The sequence below is a fragment of the Hylaeus anthracinus genome, unplaced genomic scaffold (assembly GCF_026225885.1).
Source record: "Hylaeus anthracinus isolate JK02 unplaced genomic scaffold, UHH_iyHylAnth1.0_haploid 11989, whole genome shotgun sequence".
Classification (NCBI taxonomy): domain Eukaryota; kingdom Metazoa; phylum Arthropoda; class Insecta; order Hymenoptera; family Colletidae; genus Hylaeus; species Hylaeus anthracinus.
The window spans coordinates 10294739-10321789 of NW_026534337.1; the positions used below are offsets into that span (position 1 = coordinate 10294739).

Here is a 27051-nt window from a genome sequence, read left to right on the forward strand (position 1 = left end):
TGCTGTTACAAATGGCGGTTTTCCCTTCGCGAGAGTTTCCAGCCGGGAAAAATCGATCCAATGGCGGCTGACGACTCCGTCTGGCAAGATATACTTCGCGATACACGATCGATACCAAAAGGGTAGGATCCAATTGCTATTTACATTCTTTTTCCAGCTAGTGGGAGATAAGGGATGATTGCTGGGCTCTGTACACTAGCGGTTCGGTAGGGGGTTGAGCCTGGAATAACAAGTTCGATAAATTGACGCTCGGGGTTCACTAGACCGCGGATTTCATGCGTTTATGGAACACGCAAACTTGAGAAACATGCATATAAGCATAAAACATGTATGCGTAATGATATTAAGTGAAGAAATTGAGGTTGTATTTTTACATTCAATCTTTCGTAACTACAGTTTATTCGTCATTTTGTTATGTTGAATTATCAACCTTCTAAATTCTCAACCTGATGGTCATTACAAAATATCAGATAACATTCGTCAACCCAACATATGTAATTCACGTGCTCTCTTGAAGTGTGTGACTGAGAGATGATTAAAAATTCTATGGCTTTACTTTGCAAATAACTGGTAAGTTTGTCTTACAAAGGCACAGAATTAATTTCTACGCCTAATATAACGAGCACCATCGATAAACTACTCCAGAGACAATCAAGTTATAAAACATTAACAAGTCCTATGGCTGTTAAATCTCCAGGTTCTATTTCTCCAAAGAAGAGGCGAGGTGTCATAAAATGATTAACGATTACCGTTGCCGATTCCTCGAATTTCCACACGACCGTTCAAAGCGTATCGTCGCAGCGATCTCGGAAGATTACTTTCAAAAAGCGTTTACCGTCTATGCAATTTCGTGGCGCGTAATCACCGCGGCCGCTTTTGTGCCGAGGCATGGGGTGCAAAACTCTGCTTACCGGTGTAAGTGTCGCGACAATAATGGCCGAACGCGTCCCGCTTTCCGGGATACTCCGATTATGCCAAGGTGTGAACTTACGGAGCCGGCAAATATCTGGTCGTGAGCACAAAAGTAAAGTCCCCACGGGCCAAGCCGCTTACGATCAATACCTCGATCCTTCGATCTCTCCCCCTACCGAGAGTGTCCATTCGAATGGGCGCACAATGCCAAATGGACGGAATATGCTTCTTAAATACCCAGCGGCCACTTCTCGGAGACGAGAGGCTTCCTCGAGCCCCCGCAATTCGGGACGAGGCACGTTCCCATCGAGGAATAATATCGCAACGCGAACCGAATTCGAGATTCGCGCCCGTTCTATCGCTTTCCAGTTCCACGAGAAATTAACGCTGAACCTACCGACATTTATTTGTACCTATTTCTACCGCGATCGATTAAATAACTGGTCTTAAAGATGCTATTTTTAATTTCACGCAAAAATATTTCACGTGCAAGTGTTTCACATGTAACAATTGTATGTAATTTATATATTTACATATACCGCAACCGAATTTGCAGTCAGTCAGAAGAAATGTGTCTAAATTGGTAGGCTCGATGATTCCAAATAAATTTTTCATTATAAATATATACACTTATAACTTTGCACATGTGTATATAATTAATGCAACATTTATTTGGAAACGCCAAGCGTGTCATTTATTTTCGACAAATGTCTTGAATAGACATGGAGGGTACGAATACTTATGGGACTGTATATTCAACGTGACAAAATACTAAACAAATTTTTAACACCGTAGTTCGACGGTTCGGAGTTCCGAAAATTGAGTTCCAAATTGTGTAATAAGCGTCTACTTGGTGTACAGTTATAGGTGCAGCGCACCTTTTCCAACGTGAAAGTGACAAGAGATGGTATCTCGACTTCTCGTCTCTTTCGCAAGCAGGAATACCGAAAGAGGCGTCGGTCGCTAATCCTGGTACTTGGGGAATCGTCACGTTCGTCCCGTGAGCTGACCTCATCCCTCGTCCACCTCCCATTGCTGCTTCCACCTCAAAGGATCTTACACCTGAGCGCAAGGCCCTATCCTTCGTAATTACTTCCAGATGTGGTCGGCCAGGCCCGAAGCATTGCACCCGACGAGAGAACGTCGTTCGACTTTATTGTCGTTGGGGGTTCGTTTCGGGGACTCGACAAAGTGTTGGCCGTAGTAATATTCCTCGGAACCTGGTGGAACCATTCAGCCTTGGTCGCGTGCAGTTTACACGGAATTCCCCACTTCAGATCGATAACTTTATTGGTCGCTGGTGGTCGTAAACTTGACATCCGTCCTAGGAATACACACCTTCTCGTGCTGGGGTCGTTTTCGGGTCCTCGACGGCTATCCCTGTGATTTTTGCGACGATTTTGCCATTTTATGATTAGGATCCTTCGATGATTCCAATAATTTTGTTGTTACTTTTAGGGGAAAAGTAGTTGAAAGATTGTTGCTATTTTTAAATTCAGAAATTTTTATAGCTATGGAAAACTTCATTTCAAAATACTTGATTTGTTATTCTTGTAGTCTTAACGAATAAAAGATTTATCGTGTTATTCTTCGGAAATTATAAAGGTCTTCGGTGTTTGAAATACAGCCAGACCCATAAGTAGTTTGTGTAAATTAAATGATCCGCTTGATGTTTTCAAAAAAATTTGTTACTTGAAATACATACATCCGTGAAGTTTATCCATGTGCATATTTATAACGAAACATTTATTTACGAGAATCAAATCTATCATTTAATGTAGACAAATTTCTTTAATAGACATAGAGGGTACGATTACTTATGGGCCTGACTGTAGACCATTAATCTCTCGATTAAATACTACAAGAATTACTTCATCCATCCTCTGATTACGTCCCAGCAATTTTATTGAAAAAATTCCGAATTGAAAACTCCCGTAATCTACATCTCAAAATTCGAGGAAAAAGCTCGCGTTCTCCTATTTCTAAAGCTGGAGTAGAGTTTGTATCTCGATTTTCTCCGTCGCCGTTGGAGTTCTCTATTTACCTTCTACTTTACCCTGGCGAAAACACCACGCTATTGCCACTTTGTGCGAGCGTCGACGGAAAAATCTCGCTAACGTTAAACGGCTACGAAGCTAGAGTGTATCGTTTAATTTCAGACCGATGTAAACGATGGTTGCAGCCAGGACTGGCTCAAGATTTTGTGAAACCCTGGACTAGAAGCATCACGAGGCTCCTCGATATATTTTCAACTCCTTTTGCCTTGGAACCACATTAATTATCATTAAATACACGAGTGAAGGCTATTCTAAGGTTAGTAAAAATAGATATATTTGATAACTGAATAGTGCATCTGTTATATCAGATTATTATTCAATGATTGTATTGATTTAAAGCTTCAGGTTGTATACACTGCAAACGATTTTAAAACAAGTTATGAATTTAGAGCGATGATCTCTAATGGCCTTTGAACAACTGTGGCCAAACAATTCGACCACGATGCTTTGAAGTTACCTTTCCAACATTAACAAGGATACCTGTAGGCCTCTCGATTTATCTATCCCCTAAGGTTCACCCAGCCTTCGCATTTCCTCCATCTTGATTGCAAGTGGCTGCGGAGCTCGCGGAATTCTCGACGATTAGACAGCCCTTTCCCGTTAGAAGGGACGTCGCCAGTCGTCGGAGGCAACGTTTATGAAGTGACAAAACGGGGCGTTTTAAAAGGCCACCCGTTCGCCAAGCAAAGATGTAACATAACAAACAGCTCGTTGGGGGAAAAGCGTATTTGCCCTGGGCGATATCGAGTTCCCGGCCACTTCCTGCGCTTCTTCGTCGTCTTCTTCGACCTGGCGCCGTTGCAGTCGGCGTCCCGACGTCTCAACCGAGTGACGAGTGCCACCCTTGGACGCATCAGGAATAGACCTTCTCACGAGTGCATTTAGTCGCGAACATCTAGTTTTTTCTTCGACGCGCCGCCCCGAGAGAGAAAGAAAGCCGACGCACGAAAATACGACTTGGAAACGCGACGAGCGGACAATTTTTTAATTTGGAACAACAAACAGATGCTGGAGCGATTCGTCAGGGACACGAGCTACCTGTTATCCGTTCTCGCGTGTCAACTCGTCGAGTTTTTTTGAGCTTGGTGGACTAAGTTTTATTATGTTATGGGTTAAAAGTGGCTACATGTATTCGTCGTCTGAGAGTCGTGAGATTCGAGCCCAAAGGTGTCTTTGTTATTGCTGGAATAGTAAGTACATTAAAATATCCAATACTTCTAGGTTTCATGTTGTAAATTAAATGAATGTCGAGGGCTTCTTTAGATACAGAGAAGTATAGCATATATATCGAACATACCATTACGTGAGGGAGGTAAGGAAGGTAAGGTAATCCAATCTATTAATATAATCACCCTCGAACCTATTCTAATACTTCCCACTAAGAACTGTATCAGAAGCATCGTTACCAATTAAGTAATTAACAAAAAAGCCCATTGTGCAAGTATCAAATTGCTCACAAGTTCTACTATTACCAACCCAAATCAGTTTCCAAAAGGAACCCGCCCCCCCCCCCCTCCTTCAAAAAATCTTCAAACGTTACGTTTCGTTCACTGCCATAGTTTATTTCGGTTGTACTGAAAACGAGCCCGGACAACCGATCCCCCAATTGCATTAATTACACCGGTGCGAATAGAACGGGAACGATGGGTAATCCACGAAAGCGGAATCTCTCTCCACTCTCTCTCTCTCTCTCTGTCTCCCTCTCGCGCGGTTCGATCCCATTAATATTCGCGGAAGCGAAAGGATTTTCGTCGAAACGTACCCCCGTCCCCGGCCCTCTTGGCGGGCGCCGAAAAAAAAAAATGGAAAATGAAAGGACGGGAGATTGGCCGACGATAATCATCGACGCCGTCAATTTTCCAGCGAATGTAAAATCAGCGTCACGTAGGCGAATTATGGCGCGCGTCACGACGCGTTCTTTGTACGTATTTCGAGGGCGAAATTCGAGTGTCAGTGCGCGGGATAAAACGTAATGAGCCGCGCGTTCCGCTCGGACAGCATTCGCGCGGCGAAATTATGGCGGAGGCGACCGTGTTAAAAGCGCGATGTAAATTCGGGACAACGTGCTGCGTGCACGCATACACGAGCGTCGCGCAACCAACGAAGGCACTCGTGATTGCGATAACGGTCGACCCAATATCAGCGGAAAATTCATCGATGGATCGCCGACGAACGGGACAAAAACACGCGGATTGACTTGGGAAGTACGCGATGATTTTTTTTTTTTTTTTTTTTTTTTTTTTTATGCCAAGTAAGAAACGTTTGTAATTGTTCGTGTGGGATTAAGCTGGCATGGGTGAGCGGCAAGGGACGGTATGATCGCGATTAGGGTGATAGTGGATGGGTATATTTGCACAAACATGTATGCACCGTTATTGTTAGGCTATCGGAATTAGAGTAGAGATTTATGAATGAATTTGTTTTCGATAGATGGTGAGGGTAAATTGGTCATATTTAGATGGTATGATCGTGATTGAGGTGTTATTGTAGTAGACGAGCATGTTTGTACAAACATGTATGCATTGTTTGGCCTATCGATATTAGAGGAGCATGCAGGACAGAATGACGATTTTTAAGAAAGAATCTAGTTTCGACAGATGGTGAGAGCAAATCAATCATATTAACATCCTAATTGATTTTCTACAATTCAATCTTGGTAAGGTGTAAGACGTATCCTACTCAGTTTCGTAAACTTCACTTTACACGAACCCCTGAGGACCCGAAACCTACGTGTCGCAACTCGACACTTTCAAAATTAACGCCTGACGATAAACGCGCCACGGTAACGCGCACGCACTGGAGAGTCCAGCAAACTTATCGACTTTATTTACTTATATCGCTGAAATTATCGGGCGTCCTCATCAGCGCGTTTTGCTAGCGAGGACCAGTACTCTACCACCCTGCTAAAACACGTTAGAATCAGAGGATTGGTTGAGTGAAAATGCGCGGGCGGCGAGAGAAAGACAGACCTCGACAGGAAAGAAGGCCGCGGGTCGTTTAATCGACGCACACGGCCCGTACTCTTTCCCATGAGTACGTCCGAAAAAGACGCGCTGGAAAAGCCTGTCGCCGCGAGTCTTCCGTATTTTGAATATAAAACAAACGATGAGATTTCTCGCGCCGAGGGAAAACGCGCGCGGATGGACGCGCAAACGCGGTTCCGTAAAAAAGCAATTTTTTAATAAATCCACTTTCGCACCGGGATACATTTTCTTCGTCGTGCCGTTTGAAAGTTTTACGATCGTCGCCCGGCTAACGGTCGCGAACATGGAACACTGTTTAATCCGGGGAAGGGGGACGAAATCGGATTTATAGAATAATCGATTTCGCCAGTGTTGGAAATAAAATGGAAAAAGTACGAAGGCGCGATATTTCGAATGGGTGAATTAACGAGGAACGGGGGAACTGAATGGGGGGAGGAAGGAGGGGCAGGTACGCGACAATTTATCGAATGGCGACTCGATAATAGTTGAGGTGGCGATAGTTGTTGCGAATGGTGAATCTTTGGGAAGATGCTTCCCTTGGTTGAAGATATAATAATAATTATACTCATCTGGGTGGAGATGGAAGCTAAATTGAATCAGCTTCAAGTTTTAAAAGAAAATAAATTAGGCAAGTACGAAAATAAAACTACATTCCTCGAGAAGATTTAAATAGAAATACCGTAAGATAGAAAATTGAAGGATAAATGAGGACCATGAATCTTGCAAAGAACTTTTTGAAAAGAAGTTCAAGCCATGATCTGGTTCTCTTCTTTTAAAAACTCCTTTTAACCCTTTGCAGTCCAGATTTTCTGATTCCAGTACAGCTCTGTCGAGTTTCACTCTACATAGGACTGCAAAGGGTTGAGGCGCCTTCTGGACGACCCTTTGCTGCTACAATCGACACGATATACCCTTTCGTTTATACAAGTAAACAAATAGATCAAGCTGGGCGTTTCCTCGTGGACAACGCGAGTGCAACCTTCTTCGACCGCAAGGTACGATAACATCTCTCGAGAGACGGCACACCTTGCCTGGCGAAGAAAGCGGAATTAGAAGGAGCCTTATTAACGACCTCATTAACCCGCGGTTAGAGTCTATGGAGGGCTGGGTTAGGAGGGAAGCTTGGCCAGAAAAGTAAAACAAACAAATGGCCGTGGCGCCATCGCGCAGATGATTCCCGTCACCCAGCGGAGTCCAGCGATCTCGAACAGCTTTTTCTCAGCCGACAGGAACCCTTCGGCTCGCTTCGGTGTTTCGAACCTCAAATTTCATCCTCGGTTTCCGAGGTTCCTCTGTAAACATACCACGAGGAGGGACATCCCCGGCGCCACTTGCGACCCTCGCCGACGACCTACCCGAAATCGACTTCTCGACTCCACTGGCTCTTCCTTTCGGGAACCTCCTTCCTACCGGGATGCTTCTGTTGGCTGATCGCAGCGATAACGAAAAGTTAAGCCCCCGAATTGCCTGGCCGAGAAAATGGTGGTCAACATTTCGACGGTCATTCCTTGAGTCTATCCAGACCCTAGTCACTCCACGTTGTGTTAAAATGCGAGGACTGCTTCACAAAGTGAATGTTCTAACATCGATGTCGATGTTATCAATGGTGGTTTCGTTGTTTTTATGAATAATCTGATAAGACGCTTCTTTTTATGTTAAGAACTTAACATGGGTGACACGAAGCTGCGAGACTAAAACTCGTGGACATTTCTACGGAGGTCAAATTTTCTCTCGAGACTATCGAAGATTGAATAATCTAACACTCGGAGTACCTAGTATTTAATTTTTAACCCTTTGCACTCGGATGTCCTTTCTGAAGGGATGTTTTGGTAGATATCAGATAAAATAAATCCTCTCGAGCACAACGTTCTCAAAGGCGTACACTTCCTTGGAGGTTTTCCATTGAAGTAGCACGAACAAATAAATCAAAGTAGCATCACAATAAATTATATGCTTCTTATGCTACATTATTTAATAAAACATGATTTCTTTTAGCAAATGGTTAAAACCTCGCAAAATTCGCGAATCCTTACAGATTTATTTTTACCACTCCTCACCTTCGAAATTAAATTTTTTAGTTCTGTCACTAGTTTCTGGATGACGTGACGACCAACGTGTTAATTCGGTTTAACTCCGAGTCGACGAACATTTTGGAGAGCGAGAAACATCTATGAAAGCAACCCCGATGTGAAAAGCATCCTTCGAAGTTAACATTCGATAATCTTTAAAGATGGGTTAAATAGAGTCGAATCTGATTCAACCCCAGGCTCGAAACGCACTCGTACACGAGTCCGCACAATAATGCATGGAGCAACGCTCCATTAGGATGCCGTTAAATAATAAAGCGTCCATATTAGGAAGCGAGCACCCCACAGGCCGCGCAACCAGAAGAGGATTATCCCACAACGATATGTCTAGCAGCTCCCCTTTTCCCTGTGTGCCAGCAGTAACCAGCAACACGTAAGTTGGCGTCACGTACGAAATGTTCACCGTTCGATAGGGAGAAGCTTACGTTCGTCGGAATCGTTGACAGTGATTTATACGCCCTAATCCGACGACAAACACGAACGTTTTTATTCGATAACGCGGCACGCGGTAATCCTCGTACTTACACTCTAACGTGGACTTTTTTTATTTCCTTTGTCGACGACTACTCGCGAACGTATTTCCGAATGCATGGATGACGGAAGAGTGGAAACTCTCCCAATTTCCTCTATTCGAGTGTTCGAGTGTGTAGCAAGTTTGACTTTCTATCGAGTTTTGTCGTCGCTCGAAATAAATGAATAATTAAAAAATTCTTAAGTCAGGATTTTGGCGTTTCATTTTTACTTCAAGTGGCGCTATTTTCTCAAATATCTTTCAATTATTATATGGTACGGCTCGAAATTTCCCGGACGGAGAACAGACGCATGCGAAGTTCTAATCCTCGGGGCGACACGTCGACGTATAATTCATTATGCATCGCGCGGACACAATATCCGCGATACACGCGGGGCGAGCGCCGCGGCGGTCAGCGTTTTCCTTTCTTTGGTTTCTAGACCGTGATTAATCTACCCTCGGTAACGAGTCCCGCTTGGCAGTTCTCATCGCGGAAAGTAATAGCGGTGCCCGATGGTATTCAATGAAGGGCCCTTTGTTGGCCCCGTGCTTGTACGTTGTGGCTGGCGCTTGTTATAAATACAACCAGGAACGTGCGATAAGAGGAACGAACGGGGAGAGATTTTCCTTCCAGGGGGTTGAAGGAACGACGAACGGCTGTGAGATAGACGGGTGCATCTCTGGAAATAAAATAATATTCGACAAACTATCCACAGTACACACACACTTATTATTTTTATAATTTAAATTGATTTCCTTTCCATGCATCCTAAAAATAATTATGAGTTGTTAAAAAAAAAAACAAGTGGCTGTGATTGCATTCCTGCAGTGGTTGTGATATACACAGGTGCACCTCTAGAGGTAAAACTCTAAAAAATGATTCAAAACACCAATTTACAGCAAGCCTTCTACTAAACCTGCCCAGTGCACCTATGCTTATAATCGAAATTAATTTCCTTTTCCTTTCCACTTGCATCTAAAAAATGTGAATTATTAAAAAATGACTAATTACACCCTTACACACTCCGGAGTCTGACACTGGTGGGACGATGGGAACAAGGTGGGCGAAGGATAAAGCAAAATGGCTGTCGTGCAGGGGAATCGTTTGTCTAGAGGGCCAGCGGTCGACAAACAGACGACACCGCTACCGATAGATCGATCCGCGTAATCGAGGGTGGGATGATGGAACGATGTAATGCCGGTGGCCTACCTGTCGTTATCGCGACATTTATCTGCGAGACATTCAGCCCGCGATATTCTATTATATTTCCCCGGCAATGTAATTCGTCATTCAGCCGTCAAGTGCAGCTACTCGACGCTAAATACGTTTACAGACTACTTTTCTTAGTAATGGAGAATGAAGTTTGCAATTAGCGTAACACACAGCGGACAATGCACTCGCGTGCACGTGTTTATGTCGATAGATCCCTTGTGCAATGGGGGAACGAAGGATCAGATTTTTCAATAACAAAATAACCCTGTTAATTTAGTTATGATAGACGCTAAAATATTTGTCAGGTTTAGATGCAATTATGTGTACTTTGGAGAATACTCCAATTTTCTCTAAAAATGGGGATGTTGCATTGTGCCCTAACATACGCGATTACATTCGAGTACTCGAATTGCAATTCCTAGTAATGATACAAACAGTCGTGCACCTCCTCGTATCTCGATATACATCTATACAATATGTATAATATATATAATATGTATCTGTAATTCCAATATCACTCGATCCAACTCCAGTCGATCCCACATATTTAACCTGTTCCACTCGACAGGTGACTCTCGGTCGCTACTAGGTTTGACGCAGCAAATCAACCAGCAATAATGTTTGTTTAGGATTAAACTTCTTTGGAACTCGATAAAGTGATTGTCGGTGAGGTGAAGGTGACCTGATACTGAAATCTCAAACTACTTCACGATCACGAATCTACATCATCGAAGTTAAACATTCCTATTCTAATTTCTTCTAATGATACACCTTCACACCTATCCTCGTATCTCGATATATCCATACGTTCAATATCACTCGACCGAACTCCTCTCGATCCCGCACATTTATCACCAGCGGAAGGGTCATCTGCAAACAACTGTCCATCAATTATCGCATTACACGTTGCGCCATAGTTTGTCAACGTCGACGCAACACGGCCGGACGAGCCCCGACGCGGTCAATCGGAAGAGAATTTATCCATTGCAACGCGACGCGACTAATTGCTTAGCATTCACGCGAATCGAAGGCGGGTTAAGGTCGTCGAAGAATCCCACTGTGATTCTAAACCCGTTTACACGTGGTCCGATATCGCGACGGGAACCGCGGGCAGTAATCAGCGCTGGAATCGGAGATGATTTCCCGCTAACCTCGGTGCCATCGTGGCCGCGTGTGTGCTCGTATCGCGCCATTTATCGGAAGTTTTCGTTATCTGAGCGTCGATCTGAAACGTTTATCGATATTCCATCGGGCACGGTAGCATTATTAATACTCGCGCGTCCGCGCCGCCACGCATTTCGTTCAACGCGGCTACCTGGTCGCAAACAAACGTCAACGATTAAGATTTAGTAGTTACGCAAGTCGTGTCCGCGGCCTGCTACTGAAATAAAGCGATTAAAGCTTATTAGTCGTAACAGGAACGGATTAAGCCTTAACGATTCCGCGCGATTACGATCGCACCTAAACGGTGGAAATGTTTGCACATAATTAAACTAGACGGTCAGACTCGAGGCGGTGACATCGAGGTACTGGTCGAAAAGGTAGAAACATTTCCTTATTTGCATTCTTGCCATCGTATGTGGAGCGACCGGACGTAATCCATTCGCTGGCAGGCGACTAGATAATAGCCTCTCGCAAAGAATAAGAGCGATCGCGCCCAAGGGTAAACAAATGGAATCACGACGGTGGCGAATGAGAAAAATGGAGAAGTCTCGGTTCCCATGAATAGCACAGGCAGAGAATAAAGCCACCAGTCGGTGGATAATTGGGCCCTATAACTATTTACCACTTTCCAATTCTCGTAGTCGGTCACTGGACTCGACAGGGGTCTGCTGGTACCCTATTGTCTCCTTCGCCTTGTACCCAGTCGTCGTATCCTTGGGAATTCCCCTTGGGAAATCCCCAGGTTTCGCGTTTTCGAGCTTTCCATAGTGGCCTGGCCCGAAACATATGTTTCGGATCGGAACGAATCACCTTTTCGAAACATTACACCTGATTTTCGACACCCTGCGAAGGAATACATTGGGACCATAAATTTGTCATAAAATGCTATCTCCTGGCAACAATCGATGTTCCGTTATGGTTCTTTAAATAGATACGCAAATAATGAGCCCCTGTGTCGATACTTCCCTCGGTTGAAGGTAATGCTCGTGGAGAGGGAAGAGGTGGAGTTGGAAACCGCGAATATAGAAAGTAGGGGAGAGTTGCCTGAAATTGAACTAACTTATAGTACTGAACAAAGATTCCTCTTTCAAAAGTTTAAGTGTAAATGAAAATTCCTAAGATACGAAGAACTGAAGAATAATAAATAAAAATATTGGCCTGTTGGAAAGTCCACGTCGAATTTTTATATGTGATGCAGGTCTGAATATATCGGAACGGTTGAAAACAAATAACATGTGTATCCCTTAAAAGGTGGAAAGGTTGTGGAATATATATCAAAATTCAAATGTGCCTTTGAATTTTTCTTAAAAGTTATACAGCAATACATAAGAAATCATCGATTACTCAGTGATCGCCTAAAAAAGATATCAACCCACGCAGAAAGGCGATTTCCGTCTAACAGAGAGTCGTCGAAATATAATTTAACGTTCGAAATTGGAGTTAACGCTATAGTTGCGAAAGTGGCATGAATTTGTATGGAGTTCAATGACAGAGTCGCGTCATTATCCGGGTCTAATGCCACGGGTCCTCCATTGTCGCGACGCTGGATTACCGGCCGGCGATGCAGTGACGCCGGCTATTGAAAATCCGAAACGACTCACAACCCCTTCTACGCGCCACGGCCATCGGGTAATGGCCGATATATGGATCGACGTGACGCAGACGGATGGATGGCGGATCGCATCCGGAAAAACCATGGCTCGACGGGGGCGAGAACGTGAACGAGAATGATGTCTTTCTAAAAACTCGTAATCCCGCTTCCCTGTAATCCGATTTAACTAGGGCCAATCGGCCGGTGTCGATCGTATAACGGATCGAGCGATTGCGAACGAGAGAAATTGACGGCATCATCGGACGAGCCGAGATTGTATTTCCTTCTATATCGCCAGGACGACGCGATACTAAGAAACTTATCGAGAATATATATTTCCCCGGCGCGATAATGACGAATGAATCTGAACGGAGGATCTCTCGGGCGATAAAGGCGAAATAAAATAGGAAATGCGCCGCCATTTTTTCGTTTCGCAGAAAGAGAGCCCTCTTCGAGAATGACGCGTGAGTTTCGCGATTTATTGCACGCTAACGCCGCCTAGATCTTCCCGTTAGATTCCCGATCAAACGACGGCTAAAAATACTCCCGTACTTGGTTAATAATGGGAAAAAGAGCGAAAGTTAAAACGATACCGTGAATCGCTGAAAATGTTGATTCATCGATTCAGGGTTATTTTGACACGTTCGCTACCTGCGTTACATACGAGTATCAGATGTGACGCTCCGATTTCACACGAGACGCGTGGTTTATGGGTGACAGCGATGAGTTTTCATTTCGTGTCACGGAAACGAAGCATGTGTTTAATATACAACGGTGTCGCATATGTGGGACACGCTATTCAGAGTTTTCGGTCGATGAGAATCTTGTAAGTATCCATTAATATTATAGCACTAATAGTTTGAGTACAAACGTAATACGAAGACTAATGACTGTGCGTTAACTCATTTGCGCATGGCTGATCGAAAGTAAGTAGAGTCACAATTGATATATATATACAAAACATAAACACAAAAATAAATTATAAAAACGATATGGAGATTCATTAATTTGAGTCTAGATCCATTGAATAATCCTACTCCGAAAGGAGTAACTCAGAGGAGCCTAAATCTCGATCACAAGATGCACTCAGAAAACCATTGAAAGGTTATTCCAATATTTTCCACGACAATGCTTGGATCCGATCCCCCGCAAAATTACCCAAGATCTCCCTGAATCAGCTCAAGAAATCCCAGGATATCTGGATTTGAGACGCGTCAAAGAAGACGCGAAGCGATCGCGTGGTCGCTCAAAGTATTCATCGATCAATATCCCGAAGTAACGAAGTCGACACTTCGGCCTGGATACGTCAGAGTTACAAATCAGAATATTTACCACGAGACTGAAGCTCCTGCGGTGGCTGTGCGCGCTCGATAAAACGGAGACGGCTTCGGCGCCGTCGCGCGTCCTCGGCGTCTCGATATGCGTGTGCCTGTCGTCTTGACGAGAAATGAAATCTAGTCGCGTGTCAATAGAGGGCTTCTATCCGTATTGGCGATATCGCGGAACAATTTTCTCGACGTTCCGAGAGCGGAAAACGCGGCGAAAGTGTTGGCCGTCGACGTTCCGCCGTCGCTGATAAGGGATACCCCCAACCCTTTTCTAGATCGATCGACGGACCAGTATTCGCTGGACGCGATTATGGACATTCGATATTTTCCGAATTTTCAGCGCCAGGAATCGCCGTTTCCGGCGAATTTTTATGTAACTTTCGTCACTGGGAGAATTTAATAAGTTGGTATTGAAACATTCACGCGTTTAATATGTTTCAAAGTTGAAATAAGCAATTGTAGTTAATATTAATGTGAACTTTAAATGTAGTGCAGATGAGGGTGCGTTTAATTAAAAAGTTGGGCACGATGTATTTAAAAAGGTGGTGTTAAATGGACATAATAGAATTCGTTCACTGGCACCGAGTGTCTTGTAGGAAGAATTAGAAACTGTGCTAATAAGGATCATAAGAGTCTTCGATGCGCTTTCGTAAAGGCACGACTTGCTCCGATTTCTATCCTTGAAACCTAAAAAATCGAAATGTAATTTAACACCCACAACCCTATCTCAGACCAAAAAAAGACACATAATCAAAAACTGCTCCGATCGATGCTCATCCTTTCGATCCTACACTCGACTGACAAACATAATTTCGATACCACCCCAACTCAAAATTCTCCCCGCAGAAAATACCATTTCATTCCAGTTGGCCCAGTAACGAAAAAGGTTGCGCGAGCCGGTGTTATTCGAACCCCCCCAAGAAGTAATCCAAAACAGCGTCAAACCAATCCCATATTCCAGCGACCGAACAAATGAAAACAATGGAAAAAAAAACATATCCCGAAAATTGAAGTGGGACGACCGAGTGCGTCAAAACGATACCACGGAAGGGTAACGATAACGAAAATGGCATCCGTAGGCCCAGCGGCGTCGAACGGATCCCAAAAAGTTGGCGGACCGCGGGCTGGTATCAGCGCGAGTCTGGACGAAAGCAGTTCGTCGAGAGATCACGGCAGCAGGAGCAACAGACGGTACGGGAACGGCAGCAGGAACGGCAGCAGTTGAACGCGGGGATCATGCCGTTCCCGTCCTTGCTTCCACACTTTGCGCACGCTCTTTGTCCCCCCTTGTGCGCTGCGCATCGATCCTTCTCTCTCCCTCTCCGTTCGCGAGAGAGGGGGCGTGAGACTGGTCGTTAGTGGGAGGAAAGTGCTAGAGAGTGGGGGTAGCGCGAGAGGGGGCGAAGGACGAGTAGAAGTGAACCGTGGAGGAGGGGTGACACATACGCGAGAGTGGGGTGGCGAACCGCGGTGCGCAGCACGTGGAAGGGATAATTAAACCGACACAAACGCGAACACGGACACTGGTGTACGGAAGGACGAAGAAAGGTTACCATGGCTACGTGGATGGGATCCGGCCAATCCCGGTCTGGCTCCTGGGCGTGGCCTCTACATTGGCCACCGAGATCTCTCTTGCCATCTCTTTCCCACCGACTACCCCACCGTCCTGGCCAGGCCAGGAGGCAGGGAGAAAGGACGATGGTGCGACAGAGAAACGTCAGAGAGAGAACGAGGTAGAGGTAGGTCGCAAGAGCCGGCGGGACTACCCGGTTGCAACGGGCGCGTACAAACGTATCATGCTGGGTAGGGCCGGTGCCGAGATGCCGGCTTGTAAACGAAACCAGTTTGCTATCCGATACGATCCAGGCAACAGCGGCCTCGCGTGATATCCCCGCGGCCGACCAGGAGAACGTCAGCGTGCTTTTTCGCCGCGTGACCCCGAAGGATAACTACCTGGAGAACGTTACCTGCGCCGGGAGTCACCTGACGGTAGCTTCGGGGGTGAGATTCAGTCGGGGAGCGAGCCAGCGGATCCCGCAGTCACCGGTTGCTCGCTGTAAACGTCAACGGTTCTCTGGTCACCGTCGAGTACCACCTGGAGCGGGATCTGAATTATCTAAAACGCGCGTGACAGCGGTTCCGGTCTCGGTGCAACCAGTCGAACACTATCCATCGCGAAAACGCACCGACGTCGTATCGTCGTATCGCCTAGTGACATTCGGAGCGGTGATACGAAACGGGGTAGAAATCTAGTGTCGGTCGTGAAGTGAGTTTCGTTGTATCAACCCTTAGTGATCGTTGACCGAGGATGACTCCGAGGATCGAGTCGACGGCACGATGAGAAGCGCCAAGAGCAAGCACAAATCGTGCCGGAGCGTTTCCTGAGCCGGACGACCGGTGACATCGATGCCCTGAGAGACAGCCGAATACCTAGTGCAGAGAGACAGCCAGGGTTCGCGTGATCGGGAGGATCTGACGGGTCGCTGGGCGAAGAGATGTCAGCCGTAGCACCAGCAGGAACCGGTGCCACGGCGCCCACCGCGAACGGTCCAATCGTACCCGCTCCGGTTTTCGCGTTGCCGACGTTGTCGTTCACCGTCGGCCAAGTGGCCACCGTCTGCGAGACGCTGGAGGAAAGCGGCGACATCGAGAGACTGGCCAGGTTCCTCTGGAGCCTGCCAGTCGCCCATCCCAACATCCAGGAGCTCAATCAGAGCGAGGCGGTGCTCAGAGCGCGGGCGATCGTTGCGTTTCATTCGGGACACTACAGGGAGCTGTACGCCATTCTGGAGAGGCACAAGTTCACCAAGGACTCCCACGGCAAACTCCAGGCGATGTGGCTGGAGGCGCACTATCAGGAAGCGGAGAAACTACGCGGTAGACCGTTGGGTCCCGTGGACAAGTACAGAGTTCGAAAGAAATTCCCGTTACCCAGGACGATCTGGGACGGCGAGCAGAAGACGCACTGCTTCAAGGAGAGGACCAGATCGTTGCTCAGAGAGTGGTACCTGCAGGATCCCTATCCGAATCCCGGCAAGAAGAGGGAACTGGCCGCCGCCACGGGACTCACGCCGACGCAGGTGGGGAATTGGTTCAAGAACAGGAGGCAACGTGATCGAGCCGCTGCTGCGAAGAACAGGTACGTTCGCGAATCTTATTCGTTATTAATTAGATGACGTCTAATAGCTGCTGCTATTTAGACGTTGGTTTATATGATATGATATGTAATAATGGAAGAAGCTTGTTGAAATATTTCGATTCGGTATTCGGGGGGATTAAAATTACAGGTACGGCGGGTCACAATGTCGATGACATTTTACTCTAGAAATGTAAATAGAACATGTAACTGCAGAAAGATTTTAATGTCTACCGTAGGACTACTTATAAATAAACTATTACATTCTGAAGGAATCTAGGATATTGTTAGGTGATGATTCTTAGATGCCACGAGACTTTCGTTCAAGATTCATGAGGCTTTAGTTACTTTCTTTCTTAATTTTAATGCTGAAAGACTCCATTCTCGGAGAATATTTGTGAGACGAAACTACTGTAGTCCTTAGGGAATATTTACGATTTAGAAATTCCCAGGATTTCCATTCCTCTGATTATGATATTAGTTATTAGCCGCGCGATAACTTTAGATAGAAGTATTCCACTGCTTAACCCTTTATAGTACTCATACCACTAGGAAAGGGGCGGGAATTTTGTTTTTTTAAGTTTCTACGCTCATCCACAAAAAGAAAGTGATGAATATCCAGAGAATTCTGCCCTATAAAGGGTTAACTCCTTTCGAGCAAACTATCAAATTCACTCGAAACTCGATAGATCTCGACCAGTTGTCAATTGATAGATTCCATGGGATTGTTTTTCAAGGGTGTTTTTGGAGAGATGGCTCCGAGGAGGACGCGAAAGTTTTGTTCATTAAGTAGCGTTTAATGGAAGTTAATCGCGAAACGATTAATGGTTTAGGTCCCTTTAGTCAGATTGTTGATGCTGTGTCCTCGGCAAACGAGCCTTTGTGCCTGCCCCAAGGTCCCCGCGCGGAGGGTCGCGTAATTTCATTTTGACGTCCGACGGAGGGTCGCTGCCGTCGGGCGAACAACGATTTTCGAATTACGTCTTTCAAATTGCATTTCGTCGATGCTTTTCTCTCCTTTCGTTCCGCGATACGTCTCTATAGGAGCGTCCTACACAACTCGACTCTAAACAGCGTCCCAGTCAATTTCGTACCGTCGCCGTCTCCTCTAGGAACAGGATATTGAACGAACTTCGTCCTTATCCACTATTTCGATGTCCCTTTGTACTTGCATGCAGAATTCTAAATATTAACGCGTTGATCGGTGTATCGGGAGCAAATTCGAAATTTTGTTCAATCCTAGGGTTCGCGAGGTACTAGCTGATATTTTCGTATCTGGAAACGCTTTGACCATTAATCGAAAAAATAAATAGTTAAACATATAACCATTTTACATTTAATTTGACAGCTTTAGACTCTGATTTATTAATTTCTAAAACAAATAGAAATAAGTCATACGGTCTTATAAAATATTAAGTCTCGTACTAAAATAAAAGTAAAAACTATTTACACGTTTCACGACAAAATAGCACAATTCTGAAGTACATTTGAAAAAAGTAAACTGGGTTAATCTCCATCCCTAATGCGTCAAGCGGTTAATAGTTTACGCAGAGGGGTGTCGCGTGAATACTATTGTGAAAGGTACTTTTCAAAGACAATATCGTCCAATAAAGTTTATGGCCACCATTGTACGGTTCTATTAGAGTTGCCACAATTGGTGTCCATTCAGTCTAGCAAAGCGTTTCCTGTTGTAATGGTAATACGTGTCATGCAACGATATATTCTCGAAATCATTTCGACCACGGATGGAAATTTGCATAGCTCGAGATAAAATCCTGACGAATCGCGAAGCTAGGGGGATCGTAACAGCGGGGATTTTTGTTTTTTGTCGTCGCAACGACGTTAAAATAAAAGAAAGGATTAGCGATAACCTTCCGCACCCTTGATTAGTCACGACTGGTCGTCGCTCGAACTACGATCGCTGAAAAAGTGGCTGCACCACCTGTCGTTCGGATTCCAAGCACCTCAATCTCAGGTAACGTCTGGTGGCGGTATTGTACGGCTATTTGTCGTCGGCGAATAGCGCCAGCATTATTTCCCTTATAGCAGAGAAACTCTGAGTGGGTTTTCCCCGTAACCCCAGGCCTGCGTCCCCAATCGTATCTCTTTCTGACGTCGAAGGAACCTCGGACGCTTAAAACGGGGCCCAAATTTCCATTGATTTACGAGGTCTGGGAAAACCACTCGATTCGACCAGCGAAACAACCGTTTCCGTGCCCCGAGAATGCGATTTTGCGCATGTTTCGACACTGCTGTATTTTAAAGCAGCTATCTGATTGCCGAAAAACTTATAATTGAATTTTAAAAATGCATTTTTCTCTGATCTGTTAGGTGTTAATTTTTAAATCTTCGCAGGGTGGCCAGACCATATTTGGCATGTTTGATTGAGTACATTTGTTAAATGTAATAAATGTAGGTACGATCGATCAACCGAACGATCAACAATTAGAAAACGAAAATGTTTATTGAACTTTCCAGGTCATCGGTAAACATTTGTCTACATAGGTGGCTTGAAAAATCCAACAAGCATTTTTAAATTATCCACAACCGAGCAAAGAAAATTTCATTTTTATTTTCCATTCGAATCACTTTATTCTATTTATTGGAGCTCCTACATTCCTGTGAATTTTTAATGAAAATGCACTTTGACTATGCTATTCTACTCAATTACACCGAAATTCTAAAGAAACCAATCCTAGAAAGTCTCGATCCTGAAAAAATCTTTCTACTTTCCAATTACTCGTACAATTTCGAAGCGAAATTCGTTCGTCCGCTATCAGACGGCCAATTAAAACACCGCGGGACCAGTTTGCGAGCGGTTGTAAATTTGTAAAATTCAGTCCCCGTTGATTGCGCGGTGAAAAGTGTTTCGTCGCTTTGTTATCAAGCCTATTATACGCATTGTCGTATTTCGAAATCATGAAATTTATTGTGTTCGCGCGGAAGCGAGAAGATTCCCTCTGTGTTTTGTTCCAGGAATTCTCGTTGTCGTTATCGAATAATACAACTAATAACATCGCTTTTTAGCCGAGAGAGATTGCAGCCTTTTAGGCAGACCATTTTTAAGCTCCATAATGGAAAATTGAATTTTCGAAGGTGCAGCGAGCGGATAAATATGACAAATGGAAGGGGGGCCTCGATTTGTCTCGTTCAAGAACACCGAAAGCCCGAAATTCGCGCTTCTGCGCGCGGATAAAAATCGAGGGAACCATTTGTTACGGATTAACGGTGTTCCGCGCGTAAATGGCCGTTGCAAAATGTTTTTCGAAGCTCTTATAATTTCGCCTGCATTTCGTCTGAAATCGTTCCGACCCAGATTCTCTGCAATGCGCGCGCGCACCCGTCTGTAATTATTGTGCTCTGAATGAAGTCATTAATAGTTATTACCTACGTCTATGCTGTAATTGATATATCGTTAACGGTCGAGGATCGTCCGACCGCGCTGGTCTAATTGATCTTGATGAGGCCGCGCAACGGAAAAAGATTACACCTCTCGATCTTACGCATGTCCTTACTCGTAATCGAGATCGTAGCCATCGCTTCTTGCGGGACGAGACGAATTATCGTCATTTCCAAATCTGTTGCTAGGCAGAGTCGCGGTTCGTTTCTTTCGACTTCACCAATTGAAAATTAACAAGTGGACTTCTTCCAAAGCTAATTAGCGACATCTGTCGATGCTATTTCCTCGTTTTAATTGTTTAACAAGCGATTGCCACCGTCGATTATTCATGAATCTAGCACGTAGAAAGCAGCGACTGGATTAGTTAGTACGCATTTCATATCGAGAAACTATTCAGTTTTACAATGCGCGTTAATTGCGAGTCGTTGGACAGCTTTCTCTGCAAACGCTATCAGTAGGAGCCGAGGACGCAACAAAAAGACACCGAGGCTATAGTTCGCCTGCTCGAGTACCGAACAAAGGGACGAGGAAGGGTAGAGACCAGTGATTATGGATTTGCGAAAGATATTCGCGATACTCGAGTGACCAATTCTCTTTACATTTCCGCCGGCACAAGCGCTGTGTATTCTAGTCAGGTTATCCAACAATGGCTATAGTACCCGTACCTATCGTTACCCGTCGTAACGACATTCCCTTCCTGGCCTCGAGCCACATTTTCCTGCACGTAATCCTGCGAATCCCCGGACGAGTCCTTCTCCTCTCCGCCTTTACGTACATCCTGCCGCGGCTTGGACGGAAAGCCTCGCTCCGTTCCCTCAAAAATATCGATTCGAGTATCGAACTCCACCGCCACCCTGTGTTCGATACCGCCGGGATAGGGATATACCCTGCTATTTTTAAAATGCTTAAATAACTTTTACTTTGAAATTGTTGAAACTACGCATGGGGCACTCTTTACAAAATTGTAAAATGGAAATGGTAGAATTCTATTTGTGTAGTTTGTACATATTATGAGGTTCATTGAAGGTGCAATTATGAGTCCTTTTCGTAAATGTTTCTTGTGAGACAAGAAAGAATAGCTACTCGAAGATGCGACTCGTAGAATGAAGTATATTCCTGAGTGGGACTCGAAACATTAACACATTCGCGACCGCTGACGTGAATTCACGTTACCTCTAATTCAGTTCCTGGTTTCTATCCCAAATCACGAAAATCTTTTTATTTTATACACCACATATTTACAACATTGACATTTCGAAACATATATTGTAATGTTTACCTTCGGTGTCCAGCTTCAGAATTTTATTATTTTCGTCGCGAATGTATTAATAATAACTAGAGTAGTTTGCAAAATAAAATCTCAGCAAACGTACCCACAAAAACTGAAACCAAATAAAAATTCACTTTACCCTGCAAATATTCTAACATGAACTTCACTTTCGATACTTTTTCATATTATTCCGTACTGTGTGCATTTTTGCAGTTCCTCTCAAATTTTCTATAAATACATAAGAATCCGCAATCTAATAATAACCTTTCACCTCCTATCGCAACGCAAAATAAAGATTGCTTTCGCTAAATGTCACCGCGCGTATCGACCGTGAACGTAGTGGAATCGATGGACGTGTAACGAATTTGGAGACTGGTGGGAATTAAGCCCTCCGATTGTCGAGCCGGGAATGTCTGTTTCGCGGAAACACGCGACAAAAGGATCCCTTTGTCACGTGTCTGGGCGGTATCGCGACGAAATTCCCTTCGCGATGCATTTCCAGCTCGGGCGCGGAGGTAATACGCGGACGAGTCCTTCTCCCCTCCTCATCGTGGTAGTCGTCGTTTCGCTCGGGGTTGGGTTAGGTAGACACGTAGACAGCATACAGTACCCGCCCCGAGGATCCTGGAAGGTCCTTTCAGGAACGTCGATCCGCATACTGCCAGCCTCGCGGTATATTTTCGCGGTCCAGCGAGCGAGTTATTCAATATGCTCAACCCCGAAAGCCCCGGAGCAATCTCCGCGCTCGCACGTACTTGCCCCGTGTACCTGTGTTACACCGCCGCGTCTGGCGTCGTTGGTGTGGGTTTTGTGCCCCCGCGAGGAACGATTACGTTCGTGTGCCCGTCCACATAGGAACGCTATATATTACCAGGACGAGCCTGGGACACGTACGCCTCTGCCTCGCTGGTTACACTCCGACTGCACGAAGCGCAATCGGTCACGTTCCACATAGCGCTACGTTGCGGAAACTTGTAAAGTTCGCGAGCGACCGCGAGCTACGCGCGCACTATGCACGCGTAATTCGCGCGAGAGGGATCGATTTTCTGGCACTTCCATTCGTGAATCTTAGAGGAGGTCTCGTCGACTCTGTTTACGTTTGTTGAAACAAATTTTCGATGTAGGCAGAGACGTTTTTAGATTCATGGGGCGTTCGAGGGTTTAAAATGGTTCGAGCTGGTGGTTGGTGAGGTTTGGAGTAGGTAGTTTAGAGATCGAAGCTTGGAAAGGCTTTTGATCGCGAGTGAGGGTTAGTAAGTTAGGGTTGTAAAACAGTAATTCATCGAGCTCGGTTTCTTTGTGGCTGGTGATGTTTTCGCGCTGTTGAGTGTATACGTATATTCTCCTCGTTATGATCGTTTTGGTTTTTTCGTCGTACTGTATCAATATTCAAACTCGATATAAAAATACTTCCAGATGTAAATTGATGTTTCGAAGCTTTAATCTGTATCCTTTCAGCTCCAAAACGAGTGCGGTACCGTAACAGAGTCGTATCCTTCAAATCCGTTATCCATCAACGTATTCTTCGAAGGGATGTTTCTTTCGCAGACGGTGAGCGATCAAAGATCGACGTTCGGAGATATCGTTGCCAGGGAAGTTGCGAGTTCACGCTCACCCACTGGATTCCGTTGTCGTGTACAAACCCGTTTGTAACTTGAATACCAATTTCCAAGCGCGCCCGTGTTACATCCAAGGAGACGCGAAACGTAGCTCCGCAAAGGAGTGGGCGAGGGCTTTCCAAAGGGATGCGAGCCGAAGTGGGGATAACCACCCTCCGTGTCGCCGGCTTTTCGGGGGTGGCTTAGCACGAGCGTGTTTCACCTCTCCTCTTTCGCTGTTGCCTTCGCTTCTGGAGTTACCAGATTTTGATAAAGTCCCCGGTGTATTAGAGGCCCAGGCGCTGTTTGCGTTTCCACGTAGATCCTGTCTGGCTGCCACCTCGTTCCCTCCGCCCCTTACCGCGTCTCTAGTTCCGTTCCATCAGGATCTGGGGTGATGCCAGTTCATTCCTTCCCTTTCTTTGTGGCCGACGAATTCACTCCAGCGGTGCTCCTTTTTCTTTATCGCGACGGATGACATGATTTGCCGGGTCGCGAAGAAATCGGGGGAGAGAACTTATCCTTCCTCTGCCCCCCCCCCCTCCCCCCCCGAGGGTTTCGCCTCGTGGGTAATTATTTTCCGCGACGTGACGGCAATTATTGGGGTGTCTCGGAAAATATCAGACAGATTAGTCCCTTTGCTTGTCGATGTACTATTAATTTTCTTTTTCAACTGGAAGCAATACCGTCTCGTATTTGTTTGCGTTCCCGCTATTCTTTTTAATTTGTCATTCTAGATGTAGGATTGAAATTCCACAAAGTACTCCAAATTCAATAACTTTTCTCCGTTCTGGGATAGCGCGATATAATTTTTTCAATTCGTAGATAATTCGTAGAGAAATGCTACGAAATAATGTACAAATAATAATGATCTTTATTATTCAGGAGAGTTCTAAATATAAAAAGTTACGACTATACCGAGTGCTTTGACAATTGAATTTAAGATTTTTCAAAAAGTGGATTTAATCGATTTGTGCAGTCCTTCGTCGACCTCTAACGAATTCTTAGTCTTCTAACGAATCACCGAATAAAACATCGAAGAAGTTTTGTAGAATCTTCCTCGAGAAAGAGGAATCTCTCTAAACTCTATAGCTCGGGTACCCCGGGATCGCTAGCCCCGTACTGCACCTACAATTAAACGTAGGTATAGCCCCTGAGGGTAAGGTTCAACGTCAGAGGCATCATTCGTTATCTCGATGACCCCCGAACGAGAAAGGAACACAGAAGACACGGATGTCATCGGCGTTGCGCAACCTTTCACCGCGAAAAAGTGTCTCGTCCCCGGCGTCTGTGGGCCTCCCCTTCTCTGGATGGACGACAGCTGTCCGACAGAACAGAGGGAATTCCGGTTTTGAAAAGCGTCGACGATACATGGCGGGAAACTGTCAGCCCACTGGCGTGGCCATGCTGGAGTTAATCAATTCCTGGATATCTCGTACATCTCGCACTCGACGCAAAATGGAGCCAAACCACATTTCATATAGAAGAGGAAACTCTAGTTTCAAGAATAAGGGTTGTATTAGCGAGTAACTAGGCATAATTAGTAATATCAGAAACTGACTGTCGATAGTAGGATCTATTCCTAGTCAAACCACATTTGATTTTGTAGAAGAAGCTCTAGTTTCAAGAATTAATGTTAAACGATAACAAAAGTAGCTAGGCGTTATTAGTAATATCAGAAGCTGACCTTTGATAGTAGGATTTATTCCTAGATTATAGTTTGCTAAGAGCAACACTTTTAATAATATTAATTTCCACGTTTTTTTGAGAAAATAATCGATTACCAATGAGCTGTCAACTAGTCCTGTAATTACCTATGAATAAAATATGCACAACTGATCTTGTACTGCGTAATAACACCGATCCATTTGACTAGAAAATCATGGTTGATTCCTGTCTTCAAGAATTAGCGCGTCAGCCATGCGCAATGCACGGTAGCGAGCGCGTTTACTCGTCGAGTGCTTCGATATATTTCACACTCGGTGATTGTAGGTTTCCACTATAAGGAAATAATTCGGATGATTCAATTTTGACCATTACCTTCCAATAAAACAAAGTCCGTAATTACCGTTCGCCGTGGCGAATCTCGTGATGCAACGTTTCCCCGCCGCGGCGCGGAGTTGATCGTTTGGAAACCGTTAGCCATCACAACTGGTTGTTACATCTGAAGAATCGACGCTAAAGTAAACTTTAAACATGTATTCCTACTTTTACACGATATTTGACAATATTAATTCCGAAGAAAATCACGTGATGAACGAAGATAGCGATGTTGAACGCGTTAGGACCTTAGGTTTTACTTCAGGAAACGTTTCGACGCGTCTCGTAACCGTTGATCGCAGGTTTCCGCTGCAAGGGACTTCTTCTTTCCAGCGATTCAATTTCGAGCATTAGCTTTCAATGAAAACGAAGTCGGCAATTACCGCACGCCCGTGACAAATCCGATGACGCAACGTTTCCCTCGCGGAGCCGATCGTTTAGAAACCGTCAGCCATCGAAACTGGCGGTCATTTATGGTCGGGGAATTAACGACGATAATGACCAAAGCGGGCCGGAGAGCACGCGATTTGCAAGAGAGCCCGAAAAGCCGCGACGGCGTCGACGATCGCGCACCACGACGTGGCAAAAACCGGGAGAGACAAAGGCAATGATTAATTCCACGTTGGATGTCCAGGATCATTAGCGCCAGACTGCCATGACACCTGCTCGCACGAGCCCTTCGTGATAGATTACCTGGGCAGCAGTCAAGGAGAAAGGAGAGGATCGCGGGCCCCCGGATCGTCCGTGGCGGGTTACTAATGATTCCGTATTTCGACATTCTGAGCGATATTCAGGAAGCCGTGGAAAAAGAACTCCGGTATTACTGCCAGTCTCTCGGGGTGGCCGCAGAATTCGCGTGGCAGCTTTTTGTCAAAAGGCTGTCACGATGTAACGTGATTGATGTTGCTCGGTGGCACGGTCGAATCACGTGAATTTCGTGACCGCCGCGAAACAGGACCCCGAAGAAAAACGGTGAATTAATAAGACCAGAAACACGCGTGTTATAATTAAATGGCAGCCGAGACGCGCTCGCATTAGAGGCGCGGTTAATTGTCACGCTTCCCTCCCTTGACAGGACTCGTTAAAGGTTCACGCCGATCGCCCTGCGAGCTCGCCGCGCGAATCTGCCGAGAAAAATTAGGTTCCTCTCGGTCCTCCGTTTTCCTGTTACGCTCCGCTCGTTTCCTTTCGCTCAATTTTTGTTTAAATGTATGCTTGGAGCGACGCAAAAAGAAAGTAATTGGCCACTTTGGCAGATGGAACAAGGTTTGCTTTTCAGTTTTGATTTTTGCGAGGCTATTTTAACCCTTTCGGACCTGGCGTCACGACACAAAATTTAAAAATGACCGACACTCGTTTAGGGTGAATGCTCTTATTTCTGCACATGAAGAAGGACCAGTTTTCCTAGGAAACTACACTATTAAGATTTTTTTTTAAATTTTTCCCATACTAATTTTCGTTCAAGTTAACTCTGAAAATTGAATTACGTCTGTACGAGAACAAAAATAATTTAGGTCTGAAAGGGTTAATTCTTAGGTTGATGGTTTCCGGCTGAAATTCTCGCTAAGTAAATTGGGACTATATTTCCAATAAGAAAGAAGAGATAAACGATTCATCTAGGTACATTGAAAATAGTAAATCGACGAAAAAGGAGGTCCCATTTAAATTAGACACAAATTTTTACATTGATGTACATTTACCTCAACTAACAACTTGATTCTACTCTAAGGGGTTCCCTTCGATCGATGCTCACTACGGAA

The 27051-nt window shown here is 45.0% G+C and overlaps 1 protein-coding gene across 1 annotated transcript in view; it reads left to right on the plus strand.

Moving 5' to 3' along the window:
- Positions 1 to 15035: 15035 nt before the first annotated feature.
- Positions 15036 to 27051, plus strand: part of LOC128887576 (homeobox protein SIX3-like) — a 65617-nt gene continuing 53601 nt past the window's right edge. The window contains exon 1 of the mRNA XM_054143611.1: positions 15036 to 16986. Coding sequence (XP_053999586.1) covers positions 16343 to 16986 — 644 coding nt within the window. The 5' untranslated portion in view covers positions 15036 to 16342. The remainder of the gene's footprint in view (positions 16987 to 27051) is intronic.